The 24,965-nt window shown below is 35.7% G+C and overlaps 1 protein-coding gene across 2 annotated transcripts; it reads right to left on the bottom strand.

Annotated features, from left to right (window-relative positions):
- Positions 1-7,818: 7,818 nt before the first annotated feature.
- Positions 7,819-24,745, bottom strand: LOC105162658 (uncharacterized). 2 transcript variants are annotated; one of them, XM_088876933.1, is made up of 4 exons: positions 24,341-24,745; positions 22,564-22,772; positions 21,796-21,903; positions 7,819-8,184 (listed from the first exon to the last, which is right to left on the bottom strand). In XM_088876933.1, the coding sequence occupies exons 1-4, from the start codon at positions 24,630-24,632 to the stop codon at positions 8,074-8,076; spliced, it is 720 nt and encodes a 239-aa protein (XP_088733059.1). In that variant the 5' UTR covers positions 24,633-24,745; the 3' UTR covers positions 7,819-8,073. The 2 variants fall into 2 exon arrangements, with proteins under 2 accessions (XP_088733059.1, XP_011079043.3); XM_011080741.3 differs by lacking the exon at positions 7,819-8,184 and adding an exon at positions 20,331-21,222.
- Between the last annotated feature and the right edge of the window lie 220 nt (positions 24,746-24,965).

Genomic DNA, 24,965 nt, shown 5'->3' with positions numbered 1-24,965 from the left:
AGGGGCCTAAAACGTCGAAAAGCTTTAGATTTTGCGGTTGATATGTAACATAATTCATTATGCTCTCTTAGAGTCAACAACGGTTGCTAATCAGAATGACTAAGGACGGGAGGGAAATAGAGAAATATTAATGAAAAAATATTTATGTGTTTCTGGACTGGCCCTTTTGATAGGGACATTAGCTTCACATTCAGGTGGAAGAGAGAAAAAGGGTGTTTTTATTTGTATGTTATATCTTAGATGGAAACGGTTGGTAGGAGTATTTTCAATTTGGTTTTGATGAATTGGAACTATTAATGCTTTTAAAGGTATCAAAATCTTTAACTGAGATTTGTTTGTTCAAGATATATGTTCATACATTTCTGGTGGTGGACACAATTTGGTAAATCGATCAAACTGTGTCGAAATCAAATTTTCAATTTGTATCGGTGCCAAACCAAAAAATCGGTCATTTTTTATTCAAAATTTGGTACAAATTTTTTTGTTAAAGAAACCAGAGAACATATATTTTGAGACAAGGTATTCGTCTATTTTTGTGCATGTTACAAGTGAGGGATACATGATTAATAAAGCTAAATATATAACTCTAAATAAGGTAAATGACTATTTAAAATCCTAGAAAACTGCTTCTTGTGATAGAGAGAATATTGCATATTAACACTCCTCCTCAAGTCGGCGCAGATACATCGTACACGCCCAACTTGCCCAACAACAAATGAAACTGTGGCCTAGCCAGTGCCTTCATGAAGATGTCTGCTGATTGAAATTGTGAACGTATATGAGTCATAATGTTCTTTGTACTAACTCGCGAATAAAGTGGAAATCTATCTCAATATGCTTGGTTGTCTCACGAAAGACTAGGTTGGTCGCTAGGCGACCACAAAATAGTTCCATGAGAACTTGATGGTTTACTAAGAGTGATACTAACAATGACTTTAACCACACAAGTTACTTGCAGCTGAAGTCATGGCATAATACTCGGCCCATGTTGATGATTTGAAATGGTGCTTTACTATTTTGTTTTCCACAAAACAGGTGACTTCACAAGCATAATGATGTAATCAATAATGGAGCAGTGAGTAATTGGACAACTTGCCTAATCTAAATTACAAGAAATCTGCAATTTTAAGTCAAAATTAGCACACAATAGAATTCCTTATCTCAGACTACCCTTGTTGTAATGCAAAATACACATGGTCGCCTCAAAGTGCTCATTACAAAGTGCTTGTGCAAATTGAGAAAGAACATGAGCAGAGTATGAGATCTCAGGCCGAGTGATCATTAATTAGTTTAGACGCCCTACAAGTACCCTGTAAGGCACATCGTCAATCTCCTCTCTCTTGGCTAAATGCGAGTTTATGGGCTTGTTCCATCGATGTCTCAGTCGGCTTATTTGCGAGCAAACCTATCTCAACAAGAATATCCAAAGTGTAATTCCATTGACATAAAGAGATGCCAACAGGTGATCGAACGACCTCAATCCCAAGGAAGAATTTGAGTATACCCAAATACTTGATGTGAAAACACTTATGAAAATAACACTTGAATACCGTACATGCATCATGATATTTCTTAACAAAAATTATATTATCAATATATACGAGAAATCCCACAAAGATAGTAAATAAAGAATAATTTGCCAAGGATTAAGTAAAATCATACCGCTTGAGAACTCTAGTTAGTTTATTGAATCAATTTCAGGATGCTTGATGGAGCGCATAGATAGATTTGTGAATACAGCAAAAATGATTACCAGAATCAACATGAAAGCTGGGGCTAATTCCATGTAAACTTCTTCATCAAGGCCACCCTTCAAAAAGGTGTTGTTCATATCCATCTGGTGCAATTCCAATCCTTATGCAACAACCATCGAGAAAGACAAGAACAAAGATTAGCTTTGCAACGGGTTTAAAGGTTTCATGAAAGTCAAAACCCTTCACTTGTGTAAACCATTTTGCCACAAGGTGTGATTTATACCGTTCCACTGTTCCATCTGCCCTGTATTTAATTTTATATACCCAATGATAATCAATGAGTTTCTTCTCGTCAGGTAGGTGTTCGAGTGTCCATTTGTTGTTGGTTTCACGAGCAGCAATCTCATTTCTCGTTGCTTCTCTATATTGTTCACTTTGAACTACCTTTATATAGCTTTTTGGTTCTACCTCCAAATTGATAGCCCCCACAAAATGTTTATGATGTTGAGATAAATCATCAGACATTCTATAAGAAGCTAAAGGATAAGGATTACCTGAATTACTGTCTTGGTGCGGCTGCTTATGGGGGGGGGGGGGATAAATGCTAGTCAAGTCCAGTTGACTCTCATTACAAGTATACTGCCAAAAACTCTTTTGGGGATCAACTTTACTACCATTAGTAACCAAAATTGGTACCTTTGTTCCCAATAAGTTGGTGATTGTGGAATAAACCACAAAGTCATTGAGATGAATTGCAAGCCAAGTGGTCCGTTATGGCCTAGTGTAGCTTCATTTAAAGTATTTGTGTTTTCCTGCAATTCCAAAACCTCGCATGGTATTGGGCACTATTTTCATTCTCTGCCTCAACTATGCCATTGATAATCTCTGCAAAATCCTCCTATGTTTTTAAAAACTCCTCACCCCCTCTCAAGAATTTTGTTCATGATCGTATTGTTCGGAGCAAATGGCAAAACAACTTCATGAAAAGCCACAGCTTGAAAGTAAAAGATAACCATCTTGCTCCAAATGATCATGGAGGGAGTGTCACACTTTGTGCGGTCTTCTCGATCTTGGTGTCAAATTCAAGTTCACATATGCGAGAAGATTGTGGCATTAAAACCAAGTAATGCAAACAAGTAATAAGAAGAAATTAATTCAAAGAACCAATGCCCGGCAACGACGCCAAATTTAATGAGTGTCGAATCCACCAAAAGTATTGTCCTACTAGAACTTGTGAAAGTAGTGAGTAGGATCGAATCGGTAGAGATTAGTTTTAAATTAATTCAAAAGTACAAATAAAAAAGAGAGGAGTCTTATTTGAAGTCCAAACTAAAAAAACAAAATTAAAAAAGGAATAAATATGAAAAGAGCGATTTTCAGTTAAAGACAAGATCATGCTTGATTCCACTATTGATCATAGATGCAAACATAACAATCATACATAATAGTTAAATTATTTATGGTTATTGGTACGACCTAGCGAACTCACCTTTCCTTAACTTTTCGTTAGTCAAAGAACATTCGTTGACTAATTCTCTATTTAGTAAACAACCATGGGAATGTTCTCAAAAATTAATTACCAACATCATTAAGGACTAGAAAAGCCCAATTATAACCAACAGATTCCTACAACAATTTATTTAAGCCAGATTGTGCATTACTGACAATATAATTGACCACTATGACATGACAAATTATGTTGCGTTGCCACTAGTTATTGAACTAAACAAACAATTACAAATTTGTAAGTGCGGCTAGGCAAATATTCTTCACAATGAACAATGGGTTCTATCATTATCAGATTACTTATGATAAAAGCATAGAGAACAACACAAATACACATATAAAAGAAAGTGGAAAACACAAATTAGATCTCACAACATATGTGAATCAAGCATTTAGCATATCTTTAACCAACAATTAATAGAACTAGCATAACATGCTAATGAGAGAACACATAAGAAAAAGAGAGAATTTTATAACAAAAAAAAAAAAGACGTGAATAAAAGTCTGGGATATCTAATGTCTTGAATTATATCACCTATTTATACTAATAAGTTGCCTAATAAACCTAGATACTTAAAAGGTAGATTCCTAGTAAAACTATAAGTCCTATCTAATTAAAACTATTAACCACAATAGGAGTACTCAAGAAGGGATGATTCCAAACATCAAAGGGCACTATAATTCATGTGTGAACCAGCTTTTCTCCAAAGAAATTCATCTTTATTTTTCTTCTTACGTCGATTTCTCATAGGGTTAGCTGTGGACACGCCTAATCGGATGTGCAAGACTGTCATGTTTTCCGCGGTGTTAGACGTGGGAACATCTAACCGGCTCTCACTTTTTCACCAATTTTAGCTTCATTCCTTCACTTCTCATTCCACATATCTCTTTTAATTTAGAACTGCAAAATATCAGTTGATTAGGAATGTTTTTAACATTAAAAAAGATAGCCAATCACCATTAAAATTATAACAAAATACACTTGTATCAAATATCCCCATACTTTATCCTTTGCTCCTTTGCTTGTCCTCGATGTACAACAAAGATCAAAAGGGCTCATAGATTTCTTCTGATTTCATGGGAAAACAATGTGCCCAAGCAATGATCTAGTTATATGTTCAAAGAATGATGCACGTCATGGTATCAACAACTTAACATGCTTTTAAACAAGAGTTTATACAATGATTTTTATCAAAAGCCAACATGAGCAATTAGTGGACTATTCTCTCAATACCTTCTAATCTTTCAAATATTTATGACTATGTGTTATGAAAGTGCTTCGCCATAAGCTTGCTTATACAGCATAGTCCGCCACTAGTATACACACTTGAATCAAGAAGTCTTTGATTTTGATTGTAATGGGGCTTTGGTTCAAGGGTAGGACTTTTTAGAAAAAATGAGGTAAAAATCCAACTAGAGTAGAGCACCAAGTAATAGATATAAGAATTCAAGACTTTTGAAATTAATTCATCTAATGATCTAATTTCATGTGCCACTTTTCATGTTTGCTTTAGAGAGAATTTTTTTTTTATCTTTCTTGCTTTCCATGATTTTTTTTTTTGTTTTTTTATTTTTTTCTTTCCCATGTTTCTCTTTCATTCATTTTTTTTCGCAGGTATTGTTCTCTATGTGTGTGTGCGTGTGTGTGTGTGTGTTGTCTTTCTTTATTTTTTCTGCAACAAGGCACAAATCAAGGCAACTATATAATATATTAACTCCTATAATTTCTTAACACAAAATATGATCACACAGATGAGACATTCCCACACTTATGTTAAAACCCATACTTCAAATACATTCTCTTTTTCTTAATGCTCTAGAAGTCATTCAAAAAACAAAGCAGCAGAGAATAGAAGAACAATAGAGTTAGCTCATAATTAAAAGTTCATGATCAGAAAACAAGGGTTATAAAGCACTATCTTTCAAGAGAAAAAACAAATATTTCGTGAGTGTATGTGCTCAAAATTCCTTTCAAGGTTGGTAATATTCACTAAATTCACATGTAATGCTTTTAAATTAAATTATCTTTGCAAAAATAAATTTTTAACCATAAATTGTTCTAAGCATGGAGCACTTATTGTCATCACATATCACCCAATTATTGCTTCGACACTCTAATGTCAATCATGAAGTGAAAAAGGCTTTTAGCAAATAATTTTCTTCCAATCATGCTCAAAAATCATTTAAAATTTTCATCATCTCATCAATACCATCACAACTACTCAATTAATCCAATCTAACACCAACAATAGAGCAAGATCCATCCCCCCACACTTAAATCGCACATTGTCCTCGATGTGAAAAAGCAATGTAAAAAATGAGAGACAAATTCGACACTAAGCACAAAAAATATGGGGAGGAAAAAATAAAAAAAAACCTCCCTAAGTGTCTTGTTGGTCAATATGTCCTCAAGTGCCCAGGAGGTGTGAGGGCTGAAAGTTGGGAGATCGAATCGAGATAGGCTGGTCAAAAAGAGCTGGTGGCATGTTTGATTGTTGTAAGAAGAAAAAAGTTGAGGTAAGTGCTTTTATAATTTTTTTAATTTTCCTTGAATTTGTTTTTGAAAAATAAAAAAAAAAATGTGTGGGTATGTGTAAGTATGTGTCTTGTAGGCATATTAGAGTGTTGATTTAGGCGTGGGAACACCTAAAGGAAGGTCCTTTGGGTGTAGCCACGCTTAAAGGTAATGATAAATCAATCTTGGACAGATTTGAACAGAGTTAGGCGTGGGCACGCTTACTTGATAGACACATTTGGGCGATGCTTAAGGCACTAGCACGCGTAAAGGCAGAGTTCTTTTTTTCCTATCTCAATCTACAAAAATCCAATGTTGGCACTATAACTCCACAACACTCAAGTTAATAACATGAATGACAAGATAATAAGGTACAGAATTCATGGGTTGCCTCCCATGTAGCGCATTTCTTTAACGTCTTTGGCTAGACGTTTGATGTGCCTCAACTTAAATAAGTTAGACACTCAATATCCACTTCTTCTATGTAATGCAACCGGCAATGGTGTGGATTTAGGAGAACTTGGAGGTCCATGGGTGAATTCTTACTCGAATTTATTTTGTTGTGAAAGATTTTGTTCTTGTAAGTTTTTGGACTCGATGTGAAGCTTTTATTGATTGTCATCTTAAATGCACCCTCACCATCGAATATAGCATTTTCTCACACCAAAGGATCAATAAAATCAATGAGAAACAGAATGCGCATTATTGGAATTTTGCGTGGCACCACAAATGCTAAAACTAATGATCTCATTGTCAAATTCCATAGAGAAAACTTCACCATCAACATCAATTTTGGTTTTAAAGGTTTTAAGAAATGATTTTCATAACAAGATGGATGTGGAATTATGAGAGTTATCCCCGTTCCTATCAAGCACATCAAAATCAGCAGAAAAAAAATTAATTCATTAAGTTGCACAAGTACATCCTCTAAAACTCCTAGGGAGAACGATCTGCAAGTTGAATAACCATTCTGATTTCTTTTAGGGGACCAACATTCAAAGATTCATAGATAGTAAGATGCATAATGTTGATTGAAGCACCCAAATTAGACAAGGCTTTATCTATTCCAATCTTTTCAATTTTATAAAGGATAGAAAACATACCCGGATGTTTGTATTTAGGAGGTAGTTTTCTTTAAAAAAATATTGGATATATTTTCTCCCACACTTACTTTTTCATTACTTTTCAATTTGCATTTGTTGGTGCACAACACCTTGCGAAACACTTTGCATAGTAAGGTATTTGTTTAATTGCATCGGGTAAGGAAATATTTATCTCAATGTTGCAAAAAATTAAAGGATTTTCTTCTCCTCTTCCTCCTTTCTGGACTTGAAAAATCTCTCGGAAGGGAGATTTGGTCACAAACACCTTGGGATGCTCCTTGTTGGTTAAGTTGGGCTTGTTGGCTTGCTTTTGGGGCATCTGAAAATCATGTTGTGTGCGCCCACGCTTAACGCTATTTTTGTCCGTGATAGCCTACAACTCTTTTTCTTTCCACAAGACGATAGCATTAACGTTTTATTTGGGATTAACAACTGTTTGGAGGGTAACTTACCTTGACTCCAATTGATTGACGAATAACGCCAATTGACTCACTTGAAACTCCAAATTTTGAATGCTTGCTCAAGTTTGGGACTCCAAATTCTGAATGCTTGCGCAAGTCTTCTATTGAAATTGTTTAGTGTTAGCAACAATTGTTCTCATCATGTCTTGGAGAGATGTACCTCATTTGGAATTGGATTGAGGTGGTGACCAAGTTTGAGGTTGGGAACCGTAGCTAAGGTTGGTGTGATCCCTCCACTCCGGATTGTACGTGTTGGAATAGGAACCATATCTCCTTTGAGTTCTTCTTGAATTATATTTAAGTTGAGAACAAGAGAAATATGTATATACTAATCAATAGTGTAGTATGATTTTGTTTCTTCCTCGATCTATCTTCTACCTAGCAGTAGATCTAAATTTATTTTGTTAGTGTGGTGTGAAAAAATCAGAGGGTTCTAATTTGGATCCTAAAGTGGATGGGAAAAGGAATGAAAAGGGAAACAACGCTTGCCGTTCTATGTAAGAAACAAAAAGGTAATATTCCGATTTACCTTTCTTGCATCTTTTTATTTTCTCCTTTAGCCACATTCTAAAGCATCTTTTATTTATTGTTATGATGCATTTGAAAACACCAAACACCCAGTAATTCAAATGGTACACCCATTTCACACCTACTTTAATTTTTTTTTGTTTTACGCTTCGTCCATGTTCCTAGGCCATACCGATTCTTTAAGAAATGACATCTCTTTAATCTTTCATTCCAGATTTTGAGTCATGACTTCGTCTTCAAAATTGCTAATGTGGGCATGCCTAGAGCTAGATCTGCCTTGGTCTCAGAAGAGGTAGATGCCTATTCAGTGCGTTATTTTGTTTCTTTTCGAAGTATTTGTGCGGTCTTCTAGATCTCACGGTCAAATTTAAGTTTACCTGTATGAGAATATCGTGGCATTAAAACCAATTAATAAGAACAAGTAACAAGAAGAAATTAATTTAAAAGACACCAATCTCCAGCAACGGCCCCATATCGATCCATCAAAAATATTATCCTACTAGAACTTGTGAAAGTAGTGAGTAGGGTCGAATTCACATAGATTGATTTTAACTTAATTCCTTCGAAAGTAAAAATAAAAAAGGGGTAGTTTCGTTTAAAGTTTAAATCTAGAAAATAAAACTAAAAAGAGGAATAAATGTGAAAAGAACGACTTTTAGTTAAAGATGGGATCATGTTTGATCCACTATTGATCATCCATGCAAATATAACAATCATTCATAATAGATAATTTTTTTGTGATCAATTGTAAGACCTAGCATACTCAACTTTCCTTACCTTTGTTAGTTAAGGAATGTCCGCTGACTAATTTCCTAATCACTAAATTTACCAACATCATTAAAAACTAGAAAAATCCAATTTCTAACCAATAAATTCCTACGATAATTTATTTAAATTAGATTGTGCATTCCCCACAACATAATCAACGACTATGACATGATAAATTATGTTGCATTACCATTTGTTGTTGAACTAAACAAACAGTTACGAATTTACAAGTTCAATTGGTTAGGAAAATATTTTTGACAATGAACAATGGATCGTATCACTCATAAATCAAATTATTTGTGATAAAAGCACAGAGAACGACACAAATAGCATATGAACGAGAGTAGAAAGCACAAATTAAATCTCACAACATATATCAAGCATTCACCATACGTGTAATTAAAAGTTAAAAGAAGTAGGGTAACATGCTAACGAGAGAACACAAAAGAAAAGAGAGAATTCTATTAAATGAAGAAAAAAAAGCAGAGAATAAAAGTTTGAGATATCCGATGTTTTGAATTACATAATCTGTTTATACTAATAACTTGCTTAATAAACCTAGATAATAGAAAGGTATATTCCTAGTAAAATTATACATCCCATCGAATTGAAACTATTAACCCCAATAAGACTCCTCAAGAAGTGATTATTCCAAACATCAAAGGGCATTATAATTCATGTGTGAACCAGCTTTCTCCCAAAAATCCATTTTTGTTTCCCTTCGTTCATCGATTTTCCACAGGGTTAGATGTAGGCACGCCTAACCGGATGTGGAAGAATATCAGGTTTTCCATACTATTAGACGTGGGCACATTTAACTGGATGAACACAGCTATCACTTCACTAATTTTAGCTTCATTTCGTCACTTCTCATTCCATATATTTCTTTTGAGCTGGAACTGCGAAATATCACTTGATCAGGAGTATTATTAACATTAAAAGATAGTCAATCACCATTGAAATTATAACAAAATAGACTCTAATCACTCAACAACTTTGCCTACCCGTCATATGATTCGATGCGTCGCCTATCGAATATCCAAATAAATGGTTGGGTTGGCTTACCAGAAAGCCTTTTGGTACCATGACTAGAACAGTCTAGCATGTTCAGTAACTTCTGGAATTGTTCGCCCGATAAACCCAAGATTCCTGCGCCAATACTTTCTTCAGCCAACCTGCCTGTTGTTGTTGCATTAGCCTGGCCACACCCACTTGGCATCGACTTCAAGATTATTCCATACTCTCTCATCCTCGTTTCCCTTCGCACCTAGTTTATATCATGATTAGGTTTACGGCAATTGAACATATCCTCTTCGTAATGCCACGTTGCTTTTGGTCCAAATTGGCTAAATCCCTTCCCATTTCTTGGAGTGATCACTTCCATTGCAATTGCCTCGATATGATCATCTTGACGTCGTATTATCATGTGATCCTTCTCTTCTTTGGTAATCAATGCATAGATTATGTTCACAATAAGCAAAGGATCCAAGTTAAGTATTTGAGACCTACTTGTTCCAAAGACGACATCATCAAGTCCAATGAGAAATTAATGTAATTTCTCTTCCCAAAAGAAGTCATGTTTAACCCCACAAGTGCAATTCGGCACTTTAGTGTATCTAGCAAATTCATCCCACATTCGTTTTGGTTTCGTGTAGTAAGTCATTATTGCCATTCCTTCATAAATCCACAGTGCATTTTCTATAGAAAAATGCTCGTGTAGGCCATCCAAACTGCTTTAGCATATGCAATACTTGGTTGAATAGATTTTTCTAACAGAATTAAAAATTTCAGAAATCAACATAGAACTGCAAGCTTCAGGATGTGGATCTGCTCTCTTCAAACTTCATTAATAAATCCCAACTTGTTCTTTGCTCACAAAGCATTAGTAATCGCCTTCTCCCACATGCCGTAATTTTTCCCATGTGTGACTAATCAAAACCCTAAAAGTTTGCTAGCTATAAAATAAATTATATATATATATATATGAAATACTGAACATGTATATTTTTTTTAAAGTGTGAAAGAAGTAATGTCTAATTAATGAAGCACGGATGATTGAATTCTTATGTTGAATAGTTTATTTTGTTTAATTCTTTCTTTTATATATTTGAGATGTGTTTAATTCTAATATTGATTAGACTCTTTTATTATTGCTTGTATTTGTGATTGGAATTTGGAACTACAAACAGTCCATTTGCCTTTATAGTTTATTACTTTCAAAGGTTTTTTTAATAGGTAAATTTGGAATTTTGCTATTATAGATATATATTTTTTTGTATATTCCTTTAATTCTATTTATAACCAAATCCAACAAAATTTTTCCAGTTATTTATCGAACTAAACCAAGAAATTTATTTGAATTGGTATTCGGTACGTTATTTTAGCATACCAAATTTTCAGCTCGATACGATTTGTTGAATGCACACTCCTATAAATTTGTGTGCTTGAATGCATTGGTCCAACATCACTCAGGTGGATCAGTTGTTATATCACTAGTTTTCTACTTGAATTTTAAAATTTTAAGAGTAATTAAAGTGAAAATATATTTGTTTATACGTATTCTTATTAAAATTATATTAATTTGATATTATAATTCAATATAAATATAATTTTATTAATTAATTCAAACATATTTTTATTTTACACGATAATTTATAAAAAATTAAAAATACATATTTTCCACTAAAAAATAAAAATCGAAACACAAACAAACAGATAGAATTGCCTGAAAGCGAATTGAATTTTTATTTCTAAATTCTATTTTATTTACTAATCAATTTAATAGAACTACATATTTAAAGACGTTTATTTTATTTAAGAACCAATCATGTGCTCGGTATATATTAAGATATTATTTGAGTGAATTTATGAACCATGTTCAAGGTGTTTGGTAAATTTTTTAGAGAATGAGCTTATAAAGTTCAAAAATGAAATGTTATGAGTTTATAAACTTGTCTAAAATGTAAGAAATTTTCAATCTATTTTTTAGATTTTTTAAAAATTCCTCCAATATTTCTGATCATATTAATTACAAATATTTTATAGAGATAGTTACACTCCTCTCTCCTGAGATTTGGTGTAATTAGACGTAAACCTCTTGTCGTTCAATAAATTACACCTAACACTCCTGAGGTTTGCTTCTGTCTAACAAATAAGTCTCTCATTAGTCAAAATTCATTGAATTTGATGATATTAATAAAAAAAAATTGAATAAAAATTTATGTTTACCCTTGATTAACTTAAAACTGACTTATTACAAGTAAAATATTTTTTTCGGATTAAACTACTCATATAACAATGAAAATATATCTCATCACATGCATTAATGCGTAAAGACGTATGAGGTTAATTTGACAATAAAAAATTTTATTTAACCTGTTATAAGTCAATAATAAGTCAATCGAGGGTAAATTTTAGATTTTTTTCTAATTTATTTGTTAAGATCTGTAAATTCGATGAATTTTGACTAACGGAGAGACTTATTTGTTAGACAGAAGCAAACCTCAAGGGTACTACATGTATTTTTTTAAATTTCGCGGGGCTTATGTATAATTACACCAAACCTTAGGGGAGGGGAGTGTAATTATCCCTATTTTATAAGTTCCATAATTTTATTTTATTCAAAAAAATTATAAAAAATTATTTTTAAAATAAAATCTAATACTTATAAACTTCAAAAGTATGTTATAAGATGTATCAGTTTGGATGGGTGTGGCCCAAAAACGTTTGGTCCAAGAAGAAATTGCAGGCCTAAACAAGCCCGTCAGCCCATAATGAGGACAACCCATCTAAAAGTGTCAAACCCAGCCCAAGAAGAAAGCTCACTAGACCAAGCTCGATCCAAGGAGGCCCATAAATTTAGCAAGCCCAATGGTGATGATTTATTTCTCATTTTCTCATTACGATTTATTTCTATATTTATTTACTCCTCAGTTCTCTTGATTTAAAAGCCCAAATTCAGCATCAAGATCCAAGGACATTGGACCTGTGCTAAATCGCACACATTAATTGGCGTTGTTTGTGGGAACTTGAGCTAAAGGCATGAGTTACTATGGAAACTCCCAACAACCCCGCTAACAAGCAAAATGCCATGGAGGCACTCAGACCCAACAACAATCAAGTTGTTGCAAGAACCTCCCTAGCCCCGATTGGAGGAGGATCCGCCCCAAGCTTTGCCAACGCCAATGCCACCTCCTAGAGTGGTGGACCATTTAGTGGATCCTCCAAAGCGAAGCACATCTTCAGACACCACCTTAGGAGAGCTTTCCCCAGCCTTATTGGGAGCAATTCAACAAGTGGTCGCAACAGCAATTCGGGAGGAGATGGTGGTACTTGTCCCTGCCCCCTCAGCCCCCACAGTGGAAGTAGGCATCCTTGGAGGAGGAGTAGAAAGAGGCCCGCCAAAGGGAGACATCGCAGTAACTAGGACCCCGCTGACGAGAATACAAGGGCTCTCTCCAGCAGCTCCCCAGGAAGTTCCTAAGCAATGGCTAGCTCAACTGGAATGCAGACTAACCTACCTTTGAAGCAGACGTTGGGTAAGCCAGACACCTTAGGAAGATTGGTGAAGTAGACGGTATAATTGAGCGAATATGATATCTTTTATCCACCTCGAACTACCCAAGACTTAGCCGATTTCATTTTCGAGACAACAAGAGTATTTGAAGAGTGTACCCCTCAATCCGAAAGATGGCTACTGCATGTAGACGGGTCATCCACGACTTAGGATAGTGGTGTAGGTATAATCCTCACTTCACCCCAAGGAGAAGACCTAAAGCTCGCTATTAAGTTTGGGTTTAAGGCCTCCAACAACGAGGCTGAATACAAAGCACTCGTAATAGGACTTAGAATGGCGCATTAAGTGGGGGCTAGACATTTAATAGCTTATTCAGATTCTCAGTTGATAGTCAAGCAAATAGAAAGCTCATACGAAGCCAAAGAAGAAAACATGATCCAATATTTGCAACAGATAGCAGAATTAAAGATGGGATTCAGAAGTTTACAAATCATCCAAATTCCAAGAAAAGAGAACGTCAAAGCTAACTTCCTCTCCAAATTAGCCAGCATTGTAGAAAATTGTAGAACGAGGCACATCACCATACAATACCCTCCCAAACCAAGAACTCCAATTCATATTCAAGTCATATCTTCCTCAGAAGATTAGAGGACCCCTGTCATCCGATGACTTGAAGAGAGACACCTTCTAAACAACAGATAGGAGGCTGCAAGGCTTAAAGTTCGAGCTGCCTGCTTCCTACTACAAGGAGTCATTTACAAGAAATCCTTTGCGCGCACTCTACTCCGATGTTTATCCCAGTCCGAATGAAATCATGTCCTTAAAGGAATACACAGTTGCTGCTGTGGAACGCATGCGGGAACCTGGGTCCTCGCCAACAAAACATTACGAGCAGGATACTTCTGGCCTTTCATGAATAAGACACAAGGGAGCTCATGATCAAATGCAAAAAAATGCCAAAAACATTCTTCCCTCATGTATTAACTTGCGAAGCCCCTTACAACCATGCTATCACCATTCCTTTCGCACAATCGGGGATAGATATCATAGGTCCTTTCCCCGTAGCTCCTGGCCAAAGAAAATTCCTTCTGGTGGCCATTGACTACTTTACCAAGTGGGTGGAGGCTGAGTCACTCGCTCGTATCACAAAAACGGAGGTGATGAAGTTTATATGGAAAAACATCGTTTGTCGTTTGGGCTCCCACAAGAAAAAATCTCGAACAATGATCGACAATTCCAAGGCTATAAAATACAAGACTGATTTAGAGGACTCGTATCGTACAGAGATTCACATCAGTGGCACATCCCCAAGCCAATGGGCAAGTGGAGGTCACCAACCGAATCCTCGTTCAAGAAATCAAGAGGCGATTAGAACGAGTTGGTGGAAATTGGACAGAGGAATTAACTAATGTCCTATGGGCGTATCGCACAACTCCTTGAGGATCTACTGGAGAAAGTCCCTTCACCATGGTGTACGAGACTGAAGCAATCATTCCAGCTGAATTGGGGGTACCCTCCCATAGAATTCTACACTTCTCTAAAGAAAACAATACGGAGTTGTTAAAAGAAAATCTGGATCTTTATTGAAGAATTGAGAGAAAAAGCTTTCATTAGCATTCAAAGATACAAGAATACTATGATTAATGCCCACAACAGGAGGGTAAAGAAACGGGACTTTAAAGTGGGGGACCTTGTATTACGAAGGATAAACACATTGAAACCAGTGGAAAAATTAGACCCCACTTGGGAAGAACCCTTTAAAGTCACAGTAGTAATAGGACGAAGAGCATATGAGCTTGAAGACCTTGAAGGACGCCCATTATCACATCCCTGGAACGTTCACAACCTCAAAAAATATTATGCATGAAAAAGGGCACCCCCATCACGTTCAAAACACCTTCCAATAAGTCCTCTTGAAGGGTTCCTTCTAAAAATATCCTCCTGAAAGACTCTCTCTAAAAATTGTCCTCCTCGCAGGACACACTCTAATAAGTTCTCCTAAAGGGCTCCTTCTGTAAATGTCCTCCCGCAGGTATCGTCCAATAAATCCTATTAAAAGACTCCTAAAAATGTCCTCCCGCAAGGCATCCTATAATAAGTCCTCCTGAAGGACTCTTTTTAAAAATGTTCTCCCAAAGGACATCCCCCTACGAGACCTCTTGAAGGACCCTCTCTGAAAAGACTACACCTACAGACATCAAAGGTACTCATTTCTCCTTGAAAAGGTATAGTGTATTACATTTGTTGAGGTGAAGCACAGAAACAACATAGGAATATGCCTTGTCAAAACTCATGTAGGCCTCCATCATTGAAGGAACCTCCGGGACTCCCACTTTAACCCCACATACGCCTTTTATTCATTACTTCTCACACAAATATATTTCATGGTATAATGTTTAAGTAGCCAGATGCAAGAAAAGTTAGGGAGGCATCATTTAAGAAAGGTGAAAGGAACCCCCTGCCAAGAAAGCTTTAGAAGATATCCCTCAAGAAATCTGAAAGGAACCTCTCACATCAACAAAGCCTAAAGACTCCACCATATCAAGAAAAACAGTACCAATCTAATGACAAACATCAAGCATAGAAGAAAGAATTGAAGGCATCGCATTTCAGCCCCTAGCCTAAAACCATGGCTAGGGGAAAATCAAAAACAGCATTCAAGCAAAGCAAGTAAACCATCTCATCCCCATTACAAATGGGGGTAAAAAGCAAGCAAAGCAAAGAAATTAATGTTGTTCCATCCAACATTCATAAAAATCAGTCATACTACAGCATCAGTTTTTTCCCCACATACGGGGTCTTCCTTCTCTTTCTCGAGGGCTACATCAATAGCAAGCACTGGGAATTTAAAGGTGTTTGGTTGTGCGGTGTATGTCTTGATACCCCCTCCTCAACGAAGTAAAATAGGGCCACAAAGGAGACTAAGAATTTACATTAGTTTTGAGTCTCCCTCTATTATTAAGTACCTTGAACCAATAACTGGTGATCAATTCACTACTAGGTACTTGGATTGTCAATTTGATGAGACAATATTTCTGGTATTAGGGGGAGTAGATAAGAAGATTAAAAGGAAAGATATTGCATGGAATGCAACATTTATGTCTTTTGTAGATCTACGGGCAAATGATAGTGAACTTGAAGTTCAACAGATCAGTGCAAAGTGTTGCAAATAGACTACCGAAAGCATTGATAGAGTCCAAAAAGGTCAAAAATCACATCCGGCTGAAAATATTCCAGCTCGTGTAGAAGTCCCTGGAGCGATTCTTACTCAATCAAAGGCATCTGAGTTAAAAATACACCAGAAGTGCAGTCGACCACTTGGCTCTAAAGATGCAAATCCTCTAAAGAGAAAGGAACATATCGTTTTAATTAATCATGATGCTAATGTGACCACTAGTATTGTGTCTAAGGATAAAATCCTTGAAGCGGCTTTATCTAAAAACTCTAAAAGTAATTAGCAAGATCTTGAGAATAGTTATGAGATGTCTATTAATTATACTCAGAACATTTTAAGTTGGTATCGAAAAGAAATTAAAATAAATGATATTTTTGCCTATTCTGTGGCCGTCGAAATCATAGGTGAAGATGAAAATGATTCTCAAACTATGGAGGAATGTTAGTTGGACCTATAACTCCAACACCAGAAGGTGTCAAGCCAGTTGGCTATAAGTGGATGTTTGTACGAAAGAGAAATGAACGAAATGAAGTTGTAAGGTACAAAGCTAGACTTGTGACCCAAAGCTTCATTCAAAAGCCAGGAATTGATTATACTAAAACATATTCACCTGTAATGGATGCAACCACACTTAGATTTTTAATCAGTTTATCAGTAATTGGACAACTGCAAATGCAACTCGTGGATGCGGTGGGTTATTGGATACAGATATCTATATGAGAATCCTAGAAGGATTAAAAATGTCTGAAGCATTACAGTCAAAGCCTCGTCATATGTACTCCATTGAAAGGTCCTTGTACGGACTTAAACAATCAGGACGTATGTGGTACAATTGTCTTAGTGAGTACTTAATAAAGAAAGGATTTTACCATAGTCAAATAAGTCCATGTTTATTCATAAAGACGATAGAGTCGGGATTTGTAATCATGGTTGTGTATGTTGATGATTTGAATATTATTGGATCTCCTAAAGAGATTCGACAAGCAGTTGATTGCTTAAAAAGTGAATGTGAGATGAAAGATTTAGATACTATAAAGTATTGTCTCGGCCTGCACTTTAAACATACTAAGGGTGGAATTTTCATTCATCAATTTAAAAATATAGAAAAAATTCTTAAACTTTTTCATATGGATAAAACTCATCCATTGAGTACACCTATGGTAGTTCGATTGCTTGATGTTAATAAAGATCCTTTCCGTCCTCCAACACATAATGATGAGATTTTTGGATCCAGAAGTACCATATCTTAGTGCAATTGGTGCATTGATGTATCTTGCTAATAATACCCGAACATATATAACTTTTTCAGTTAATCTACTAGCAAGAAATAGTTCAACACCAACAAAGAAACACTAGAATGGTGTTAAACACATTCTACGTTATTTTGAACGGTGTGATAATGCCAAAAGAACCAATTAGTTGGTTATTCAGGTGCGAGGTATTTGTGTAATCCACATAAAACTATATCTCAATCTGGATATGTATTCATGTATGGTGGAACTGCTATTTCATTGCGTTCAATTAAACAAACTTTGGTAGCCACCTCACCGAATCATGCAGAATTAATTGCACAATATGAGGTTGCGCGTGAATGCGTATGGCTTAGATCACTAATATATTATGTTCGTGAATCATGTAGACTAGAATCAATCGAGAAAAGTCACACAGTAATATATGAAGATAATGCAGCATGCATCGCCCAAATCAAGTATGGTTATATTAAAGGCGACTAAACCAAACACATATCACCAAAATTTTTCTCCACTCATGAGTTTCAAGTGGAAGGCAAAGTTGATGTTAAACATATTCCATCAAATCAGAACTTAGCAGATTTGTTTACGAAAGCATTATCGACAAAGGTGTTCAAACAACTCGTACACAATATTGGCATACGACACCTGAAAGATATCTGCTTAAATTGAGGGGTAGATTATACAAATGTATTCATTTTCTTAGCCTTGGTTTTTTATCCCATTGGTTATTCCAAGGTTTTTAACCAGGCAGGATATATAAGATATGAGGTACACATTCAATGGGGAGTATTATATATACATGTATTTATGAACACATACACCTCTTGATATTCCTCTTTAATGTTCATTATATTATACCCTTTTATATCCCATATGATGGTTTGTAATTATAATAGTTGTTAGTGTAGTTTGTAACTACAATTTTGGTGGTCTATAAATACCACCATGTATTTCATTTGTAAACAAGCTTTTGAGAGAATAAGAAAGCGATTTAGAGGAGAATAGATATATTATTTTTTTTATATTCTATTAGGAGTGGTAGGTCAATAAATGAACAAAATGCATAAAATCCCCCTGTGTTTTAAAAAGTCTGCAAAAATACCCTCTTTTTATGATAATAGGCTAAAAGCCCCCTGTGTTTTGTAAAACTCAACTCAATCGCCCCCTCTCCGTTAAATCCAACTAACGGTGTTAATTTTTTAGAAAATGATCGTTATACCCTTACTTAATATATATTATTTCTTATTTTAATGATCGTTGGATCTTCTTTGATCAAATATTGATCGGTAGATCTAATCAATTAATCTCAACCGTTAGATTTTAAAAAAATAATTTAAATTTAAAATATATTATTATTATTATATATATATATATATAAACTAACTAGCCCCCACCCCTTCCCTTACTACCACCTGAGAGGCCGCGAAGAACACCGGCGCGTCTCCCCTCACGACTACAACCATTCGACTCGCTGTCTCACGATCGGTCCAACCATAGTGCCCGTGTCATGGAATTCCTCCAGACGCATCGCCACGGCACCCTTGAAATTCGTTGGTTTGCCCAATATTTTGCCGCCACCTTCTCTCTAAAATTCCGGCGCCGTCACGGCGAGTCGCTGGGTGCCACACATATTATTAGACTCCCCTTGATGAGGTGAACATTTCCCCTCAAACAATTTGGGATTTCACCAACCATAGACGCTAGGCTACCACCACGACCACCAAAGCTTTCCGCCGTTGATTCGCCTTCACCAGAGCGACCCACGGTCGCAGACCACCACCAATCGCTTCGTCTGCTCCTTGCGAATCGAATGAGCCCCCTCCCCCCCCCCCCACCGATTTTCATCAACTCTATATATGCATTTCAATTTTCCGGTCACGGACCACCGCGAATGCTTCACCGTCTGACTTTTTTTTAATTTTTTAATTAATTTTAATTATATTAATTAAAATATATTTTAATTAATTAAGAATATTTTAAATAATTACAATAATTAAATATTTTAACTAATTAAGAATAATTATAATGATAATTATTGTAATTAAATATATATTTTAATTAATTAAAATAATTTTAGATTTAACAATTAACAAATATAAAATTCTTTGAATTTAAATATAATTTAATTTAATATTTAATATTAAACAAATTAAATTAGTTTAATATTTTAATTTAAATTTAATATGGCAAAATTTAATACTTATATTTTAGGGTGAGAAATTGCAAAAGGAAGACACAAAATAAGCCAAAAAGCCTTTTCTATGTTATATAGACTAATAGAGAGGTATTTTACTCCAATGTGTCATTAAAAAAATATGTAATAAGTGTACAATTCAAAAAACTGATTTGGTTCGTCAACACCAGTTTTGGGTAAGAATTTTTCTGAATTTAAAGAAGATTTCTCAAAGTGATACCTAGAATCTCGGCTACACCAGCTGGTTGAGACAGAGGGCTCACCACCTCATTAGACTGCATGCATGTGAGTTGGATTCTGCTGCTCCATTTTTCTTTTATGAATCTGAAATCAACCCCTAATCTTTGAATCCCATTTTGCTAATTCTAAATTCTAAATGTGGAAATTAGTTCACAGGTTTTTTTGTTAACAAAGTCTCATCAGTGTATCTAAATCTTCCCAGATGAACTCTTTTCACTTCTGATCAGTGTATTTAACAAATTTATTTAAGAAAGGCAAAATGTCATCAGCAAAGAAGGTAATATGATTAGAATATGGGATTCTGAACTCAAAGCCCTGCTCTATATCAACTCTATGTAGTCAGTCATAAAGCTTACGCATCACTTTCCGGATGGATATGAGTTGATGGTATTCTATGTGTTCTTATACTAAAAATACTCGTGAAGTTATACAAAGGTCGTGGGATTTTAACTGCAACTTATCATATCCTAACACACATTTCTACTTCCTTCTGTACATTTTTCAAGTGGAAAGGGTGTTAAACAACTAGATTTTACCATCATAATCTCCTATTCGTTACGAATAATACTCACTATCAGCAATTTTAACCCCACAGCCCAACCTCCTTAATAAGCTGACCCTACTTACACGTATACCAAAAACATCAACTTGATCGATCCTTCTTTTCCTTCCTGTGGCAGTGGAAGTAACTTCTGCAGCTGGTTTTATTTCTGCAGCTTCAACTCCACATATTTCTTCATCATTCTCAAGCTTCCGATTTATCCTCCAGAATGCTTGCTTAGTCCCACAAAGGTGGTCAAAGTAATAACAAGGGTCAATATAACACGATGAGGAAGCCACAATGCCTTTGATTTTGACTGGCCGGAGAAGCTCGATAAATTCTTGTATCTCAGAAAAGCATGAGTGATCAGAATATGGAACTACATATATGTATTCATGATATTTTTTAGCTCTTCCTGAATCTCCTCCTAAATCATGCGTCTTGGAGCAACTGGTAGAATCTTTACTAGAGTTTTCCTTCTTTAGGCAAGATGCAGAAGGGCAAGAGCCAAAGAGATTCCTATTCCCCCTCACAGCTTTTATAGCCCACGGGAGCCCAGATGGCATAACTCCTATTGTTGGCCGTAATGTATTTAACCCTTCAAGAGTTTCAGTGCTAAAACTATAACGAGGGACGGCACGAACTCTGGTAAGACAGGTTTGGGTGGTGAAGTGTTCGTGGAATCCCAGTAGATGCATGATTTGCAGTCGTTCTGGCCATACCCAAATCTGTAATACTCTTGAGTTACATCTTCGACAGCATGTAAATTGTTAAGTAAGATAAACATATTCTAGATGAGATCAACATTTCTCTGTCCACTCACAGGATCTTGATAAAGGATTTAAAGTATCTATTCTAAGCTAAATTAAGATCAGTAAGTGTGAGGTGCTACCATGAACTGTATGAAAAAATCGACTGAAAACAGGAAAAAATGTTCACATAGGCACAAAGAAAGAAGGAAAAAGGAGAGCACCAGGTACAAATTCTTTCAAGTAGATAACATGAACCAAGCCACCTATCATATCTAAAGCCATGATACCTTTCGAAACCAAAATTTGACCAACTAAGTGATTAAAAGTGACCTGATATACCGATGAAATCAAGTTATTGTTTCTCGAGTAGTATAAAATATAAATAATTGAACGTCTTTGACAAATATAACTTGATTGGTTATAGAAGCAGCACGACTAGTGTCTATAAAGATTGTCCTTTTTCTCTCTTCTTTCATTTTGTTTAATGTCTCAAATGGCAACTAGTAGAAGATGGGCTCGTCACTGCATCTAATAAGGTGCAAGATGTACCTTTATGTTCAGTGCACGTGATATGTAGAGCAGAAGGTCTTCTTTACCCACTGAATCAATTCCAATAATGACTTCATGCTTTGGATGAGAGGTGATGATGTCCACAACCTGTAATCAGTCTTCAAGTGCTAGCGATCAATCTTAGGAATAAAATGAAGATATTTGATGGTTTTAAGTGTGACATTGTCTTTCAAGAGCTTTTAGCTCACGTAATTCAAGTATAATTTTATCCTTCTCTCACATTTTATATTCGACATTGTACACTAACTAATGAACGCACAATATAAGAATGCATCTCAAAGTTCAAATAGTTTAACTCAATGAGGTTACCTAGGTGTTCAAAACTTGTTTCTTAAGAGAACAAAAAGAAACTGAGGGAGACAACAATGAAACTAGTTCTTTTACAGAGAGATGGGAAAAAAGATCCAACACAGCTACAGGATTCAATCAACATCCAGAACAATTTACATGTAAATTTACAAAGAACCTACCTGCAGCTACTAGATGTCTGCCTTTTCTTGGAAAATTAAAAAAATAAGAATGTGGGCGGCAGTTTCAAACAATTTATAGTACTCTATAAAAGTGGTGCAGTGAAAGAGCCATTACTCTTGAGGTAGCAAGGTAGACTATTCCTCTTATAATAAACGGTTTAGCCAAAATTAACTGTGAGATGCAGGGTAAATACTTCAGAGATCTTCTAAACAAATACAGGGCAAACAACCTTTACAAAGTGAAACAAGAAATATTCAGAGATACTGAACCACATACCTGCTTGGCAGCACCTTCACGAGAAGGAAACGAGTATCTTGGATTACAGTAAGTATTATCCAGGTATAGGGTATCAAGTGTTTCGTTTTTTAGAGCATCAAGTAACATGGCCCTTCCACTTTCCTCTCCATTACCAGTCGTTTCCCAGCGAAAATCCCCAGTGAAAAGCATACAGCCAAATTCACCATGAAACAAATACATAACGGAACCTATTTGAGGTTGCAAGCAGAGGATTTAAGCTTTCCAGGAGATATTTGATAAAAGAAATTACTTATTGTACAAAGATAGTGCAGTAAATGCACATATCTGGATATTATAACCACAATGGGAAGACAGTGCAAAAGCAATTGCATAATACATAAGAAAGGTTTTGATTTCATTGTTGAAGTGGATTTTGATTAAACCTTCAATATACATTCAACAGCAAAGAACTGTGACCAGAGTGTATTTATTGTCAATACAAGATACAGCCTCTCCAATGAACATTGCCACACAAAAATCCAGACCTTCAAAAGAAAAACATAGTACAAGCATGACATACTTTCTATGAATCTTGAGACTTTGTAGCTTTACTTTAGTACTTCATACCAGAAGTCATGGACTTTCAAAAGTTAATAGTGAATATCCAGTAAATACCAATGATTTAGGTATCTGTATTTGAGCATTATGGTTCAGGTTTCCAGCAGAAGATGAACCCAAAGAAACCTTTTCTTGGTTTAAGGTGATAGAGGACATTTAGAAGAGTATTGAGTATATTAAAGTAAAGCACTACATTTGGCAAACAAACATGCAATATACACCCGAGCCATAACTATGTAACTTGCCCAAAGAATCATTTCTAGATCAGTTCTGTGGACAATAACAATGCCATTTTAACTAGCAAGTTCCAATATATAAAAGTTACTAATGGAATATTGCTGATATGGAAAACTTAGAGCAGAAATGGCTACTACTACGCAAGCAGTCATCAATGTAAATATCAAAGTGCATCAAACTTAGTTTTATCATAACATTTTGAGATAAGCACTACAACCAAAAAAATTTATAACATGTTCAGACCATGTGGGTATGGCGTGCTTACATAGATCCTTTTACAGAATTTACATGAAAAAGGAAACAGGTGATAGCGTTTATAGAGAAGTCCTAGAAAAACATATGCTCCATATTACCATGTTGGCTGATCTTTTTATGATTAAAAACAAGCCAACTGCATACTTTAAACGGAAAACTTTAACTAAAGAACATTTAAGCGTGCACACAGCTGCACTTGCACAGACATAAATCAAGCCACTTTCAGAGAGAAACGTTAAACACATATCATACCGGATAAGGGAACAGTTCCCTTTCACTGCTCTTGGCAAACAAGATTTAGAACATAACAAACAACAATCATACAAAAACCAAAAGTAAGAAGATACTAAAATTCTGCTTTCAACTGCTTTTGGCAAAAAAGCAAAGGACAGAGCAGGGTCCAGTTACGAATAAGATGGCAAAATGCAACGTTAGACACAATATTAACAGAATACTTCGTTCACCCAAGTTTCTACCTCATTGAAAACTCCTAACCATATAAGAGCTTTGCAGCAAAAACTCGAACAAACGACATGAAAAGGCAGCAAAATCAGCCACCAGGACAACAGTAAAAATCATATCACATCAAATCCGGCACCAGCTAACCCAATTAAAGTAAAACGTCGTTGAAGAATTATATCAAACAGCTGGATCACCAAAATAAACGCACCAACAAACAACAGTAGAAGGCAGCAAACCGAATTACCAGGGCAATGATGAGCATCAATGGCCTTGACAAAGACCGTGGTGGCGGACCCAGTAGAAGGGGTGGTCAACGAAAGCGAATGCCAGCAACCAATGTCGAGGATGCGGAGGAGGGAGAGGTCGAAGCCAGGGAATTTGCAGGGAAAGAGCTTGGCGGTGAGGCGGGAGCAGAAGAGCGGACCCCGCTTCCACGTGTATGAAAGCCCGGCGGTGTGGTCGGCGTGGAGGTGGGTCAAGAAGTAGGCCTGGCTGCCGGAGCTCCACTTGTCCACCGATATCATTCCGCTCTCCATTTCTGGATTTCGACCTCTTCGGATTCTCTTGTCGTTTGAATTTGGGCCTCGGAAGACGAGAGAAATTTGTGAATATGGGTTCTTTGCGCGGGAGATTCTTTGTGGGAGTGGAATTGAACATAAAACTTTTATTTAAATTTATTTAAATTATTATTATTAAATTTAATAAAGGGATAACTACTCACTCCTACCCTTAAATTGGTGAAATTTCACGTACATCCCATTGATTTGAAAAATTACATCTAATACTTTTAAAGTTTATTTTGTCCAACATATAAGTTTCTCAATTAGTCAAAATTCACCAAATTTAATGATATTAACAAAAAGAGGATA

This window comes from Sesamum indicum, linkage group LG13, assembly GCF_026168435.1.
Source record: "Sesamum indicum cultivar Baizhima isolate 11 linkage group LG13, ASM2616843v1, whole genome shotgun sequence".
In the NCBI taxonomy this organism is placed as follows: Eukaryota; Viridiplantae; Streptophyta; class Magnoliopsida; order Lamiales; family Pedaliaceae; genus Sesamum; species Sesamum indicum.
Note: the sequence above shows the minus strand (reverse complement) of the source record. Positions and strands in the feature narration are given on the sequence as shown.

Bases quoted from the DNA above. Each gene is read 5' to 3' on its own strand.
- LOC105162658 (XM_011080741.3), bottom strand. From the start codon at position 24,632: ATGGAGAGCGGAATGATATCGGTGGACAAGTGGAGCTCCGGCAGCCAG. The intron at 22,773-24,340 runs GTAATTCGGTTT...AACCTCAAATAG, and splicing joins TGATGCTCATCATTGCCCTG to GTTCCGTTATGTATTTGTTT. The intron at 21,223-21,795 runs GTACATCTTGCA...AGAGTATTACAG, and splicing joins CACGTGCACTGAACATAAAG to ATTTGGGTATGGCCAGAACG.